A 4,388-nucleotide genomic window follows, 5' to 3' on the forward strand; every position below is an offset into this window, starting at 1 on the left:
CGCGGAGCGGCTGGGCCCGTGAGCCATGGCCGCTGAGCCTGCGAATCCGGAGCCCGTGCTCCGCAACGGGAGAGGCCACAACAGTGAGAGGCCCGCGTACCTCAAAAAAAAAAAAAAAAAAAAAAACACACCCCAACCAAACCAAACAAACAAACAAACAAAAAAACGTGGAACAGCAACCCTAGCTGGCACAAGGAGGACAGACAGTAGTTAGGGGTCACAGTACTGCACCCCTGGCTTCGGCAATGGACAAATGGTATGCGTGGTGGGGTTATTTGGTTTGAGCTAAGGGAGTCTGAATAGCAGTGAAGAATAGTGAGAAAATATCTTCACATGGTTTCTTAGCCCAAAGCCCAGGGTTGGATCTCCCAGGTGGGAGGCCCTGCCCACAGATACTCACCTATAGTTTTCCTGACACTTAGGTGTGGCCTAGGGCTTCAAATAGACCAGGGCCAGGGTACAGATATTTTCTGAGGCACAAGGGTCTATAGAAGTCTGGTACTTCCCCACCCAGACTGTGAATGGTACAGGATAAGGGCAGAAAATGCCAGAAAAGTATAGCTGCACAAATTGGTTTAGTCACACTCATACAAAACAGTCAAACGTTAGATGATGTATATAAAGCATTAGCTTAGAGCTTTGTTCTTAGTAAGTGCTCAATAATGCCAAATAGTATTATCCACTCACAGAGATATACTCATGTATAGATATGTACACCTATCTCTACCACTCTGGAGAAGTCCAGATAGTCACTCTGCTCTCTGGACCAAAAGAAGGTCAAGGGTCATGGGCCCAGATAGGCAAGGTTCACCCTCATAAATGTCATTTCAGCAGCAATGTAGACTTTGCAGGGAAAAGCCAAGCCAAGGGACTTCAATTCGAGGATGTTTACTCTTCTCCTATCCGGCCAGAGATGGGCAGGGCAGGAGCCAGGAAGCAGGGAAAACAGTATGGGACACTAGTAGCACAAGGATGGCAAACAGAAGGGGCGAAGGTAGAGCAGTTTTCTGGGGCAAAGAATCCACACTGAGCCCACGGGTCTATAGGAGGGACCTTTCAATACATCTTCCTGCATGGGATTTCACCGCTCACCCCCAGTGCTTCCTCCATTCTTGTCAGAAGGCCTAGTGCGAACCGAATCCCTCTTTGTTCTCAATCTCACATTCTGGTTTCTCCTCCCTGGCCTTCCTACACCCACGTTTTCTTAGATGATGCCCACTTCCATCAACTCCCTGAAGCCACCTTTTCAGATCCTCAGCCAGCCCTGTAGCAAGAGGAGTGTGTTTTCGCTGCAGAGCATCCTAAAGGGCTAGTTTGGCTCCTGACACCTACTTTACATGTCTAGTTCTGTTCTGGAACAGTCAACACAAAACAAATGCGTACTCTGATAGTACCTGCTCTCTTCCCTCATTTTGCCTCAAACAGAAACCACAATATTTAATCATCTGGTTTTACTTAAAATGCTGCCTTTTTTTAGACAGCTAGGGTATTGTCTTCCTTAAAACCCAGTTATTTTAGCCTGTAGTATCTGCTCACAAATTTACTCACTCTCACAATAATGTTGCAAAACATGGAACATATATTCTTGAAAATGAAACTGCTTGAAAGTGTGAAAATGGAAATGTTCAGTGAAAAATAATATGTAAGTGACAAATATGATAACAATGAAAGCAAGTGGGACAGAAATCAAAGAAAAACAAAATTTTGAATTGACTCTCTAAATGGGAAACAGTCTGATCTCTGTTATGAGAAAACGTACCTCTCACCATTAGGCCCCACTCTGTTGATTAGTTTTTCCATGGCTTCCTCTGTCTCCTTCAGTTTTTCTTGTAGTTGAACAAGCTCAAAATTGGCTGAAAAATAAGCATCAATCTAAGAACCATCATGTACAACTCCCTAAGCCCTTGTCTGAAACATGGCTGGCTGTGACGCTCTACAGTAATCCAGGCTGGTCCTGAGAGTCAGGCTGGTCCTGAGATTCAGCTAATCCAATCAGGACACAAAGGGTACTGAGGTCTAGACACCAAGATCTAAAGGATACACGTTTAGAAAGTGATGAATAAATCACTCTCTCACACACAGAAATATAGCAGGACCAGCCAAAGAAAATACCTAGGAGTGAAAAACATAGCCCTACACAGTCAGCCAAGAAGGAATGAAGATAACTCCTTTCTAATTCAAATGATACTTGAGGATAAAGTACCAAATCTGGTAAAGGACTTCAGAAAAGGTGTTAAGACCCTGAAATGAACAATATTTCACCTGTCCCTAGGATCTGAAAACTTATATGGAAGATAACAGTATAAAAGTTACTATTCCTCAATAGAAGAAGTCTTGAACTAGGGCTGAGACCTTCCTGCCCAAGGTTTTCTACTTCCATCCTCTGGGGTGAGTGGTATAACCCTATCTCCCAGAAGCAGCTTTCTCAACAAGGGTCAGAAAGGACCACAACTACTGAAAGTAATGTTAAGACCCTAAAAGTAGAACATAAAAAATCAATCACTCAATCAGTACATGAAATGAACTTTAAAGTAATAGGAAAATAAAATGTTGCTCATTATGTAGATAATCTAGTTACTCTGTTTCACACCCGAGTATCATTGTACGCAGATATATTTACAGGGTCACTATAAAATGTAATATTTCAAAGGCTTTTTAGTACTTGTACAACAAATTTTTATGCATGCAATTAACATCTGTGTCACATAAATGCTTAGGTTATTTTTATTTTCTGTATGATTCAAAATTGAAGCATAAGAAGTTGATATAATTGCTACTACATTATAAAACAGCTGCTCTTAGGAATTCCTTTTATTTACTTCTTTCTGTTTTAAATGCATTATGTGACAGGATACAGAATTTGCTACTCTTTAGCTCACAAGTCTTTAAAACCAATTTCATGATGCATTTACAATCACTTTTGGTAAGACACTATTTCAATTAAGAATACAAAAATTCAAAAAAAAAGAATACAGCAGGGATCACAGTCATTTTGCTGATGTCTTTCTTTTAAAAACCTCCGATGAGGCTTCAGTATGCACAGGATAGTTTGGCCTTCAACACAGCTTATCCTACCTACTCTTCATGCCTTCTTTCCCACAGCTGCCCTCTGTCAGACTGCATCTTACTCAAGCACCCTATCTAATAAGGCCCTCCTTCATACACAGCTAGGTGCGATTTCCCAGAAGGCTTTCGCCAAGTCCCTTCCTTCTAGGCAGTAAACTTTTCACAAGTTATTTTTCCCTGACATTCATCCTAGACTATAAGTCCTCAGAGGGAAGAGCCATGCCATATATATTTCATTTTTCCAGAGAGCACAGAATATTCTAATTGGTCGGTAAATATTTGATGATCATGTTTCAAGAGTCAGAAGTGTTAAACTCTGTCCCTAGATCTAATAACTGACTTTGACAATGACTTGATCTCACTGCCTCAGTTTTCCTCTATGTGAAATAAAGAAATTTGCTACCAATATTCTGAAGTCTAGAAATGAGAAATAACCCATTCCGAGTGTAAAATATTAATCTGCTAATATATAAAAAAGTGAACTGGTGGTTGTATACTTTTTATAACTATCTTTCCCTCAAAAGCCCAACATCAATATGGAAACTTGAGAATTCCCAGAGCTAAGGTAAAAATCAGCATCAGATTAATCTGGGACAACTTTTGAGAAATGCTTTTAAGACATATCCACAGATTGTCCCTCTGGCTGTATTACAGCTCTCTGACTCAATGAAACTTATAAATATACTGAAAGGGGCACTTACTAATTTTCCTGTGGGTGCTTCCAGGTGTGGCAGTAGAGCACTTCCGATCCTCTGCAGTACTTTTCCCCTTTGAGAGCTGAGAATTGAAGGAGGTACAGTACATCAACAGCAGCTCAGAACCTCAAAGTCATGGAACCCCTCATATTAAATGGGGAAAAAAAAAAAGGTTGGGAGAAAATCAAATCAAATAGCAACATTAGAGGAACATCTCAAAAAAAAAAAAAGCCAACAGAAGGTTTCCAAGTAAAAAATTATCAAGGTCAAGGCACATGAAAAAAATCTCTTCACAAGCCATCTGCCTCGCCCATGCTCATCCAAGACTCAACCTGGGCTGCCTGCAGAATTCCTAGGCAAGAACGAAGTCACCTCTTACTCTAGCTAGGAGGGCAGCCTCCTGCCTCTACTTACAGTGCCCAGGCCCAGGCCCATGGCTGGCCAAAGTCTGCCTGGAGGTAGAACTTAACTGGGAGTCTACTTTTAATTTTTAATTTTTATTTTTTTTTTGTGGTATGCGGGCCTCCCTCTGTTGTGGCCTCTCCCGTTGCGGAGCACAGGCTCCGGACGCGCAGGCTCAGCGGCCATGGCTCACGGGCCCAGCCGCTCCGCGGCATGTGGGGTCCT

The 4,388-nt window shown here is 41.9% G+C and overlaps 1 protein-coding gene across 1 annotated transcript in view; it reads right to left on the bottom strand.

Annotated features, from left to right (window-relative positions):
• RIC3 (RIC3 acetylcholine receptor chaperone) overlaps positions 1-4,388 on the bottom strand; it is a 62,862-nt gene that overhangs the window by 7,802 nt on the left and 50,672 nt on the right. Inside the window, exons 3-4 of the mRNA XM_028477334.1 lie at positions 3,768-3,843; positions 1,760-1,853 (exon numbers count right to left, since the gene is read on the bottom strand). Of these exons, the coding sequence (XP_028333135.1) occupies positions 1,760-1,853; positions 3,768-3,843 (170 nt within the window). The remainder of the gene's footprint in view (positions 1-1,759; positions 1,854-3,767; positions 3,844-4,388) is intronic.

The sequence above is a fragment of the Physeter macrocephalus genome, chromosome 16 (assembly GCF_002837175.3).
Source record: "Physeter macrocephalus isolate SW-GA chromosome 16, ASM283717v5, whole genome shotgun sequence".
NCBI classification, from domain to species: Eukaryota; Metazoa; Chordata; class Mammalia; order Artiodactyla; family Physeteridae; genus Physeter; species Physeter macrocephalus.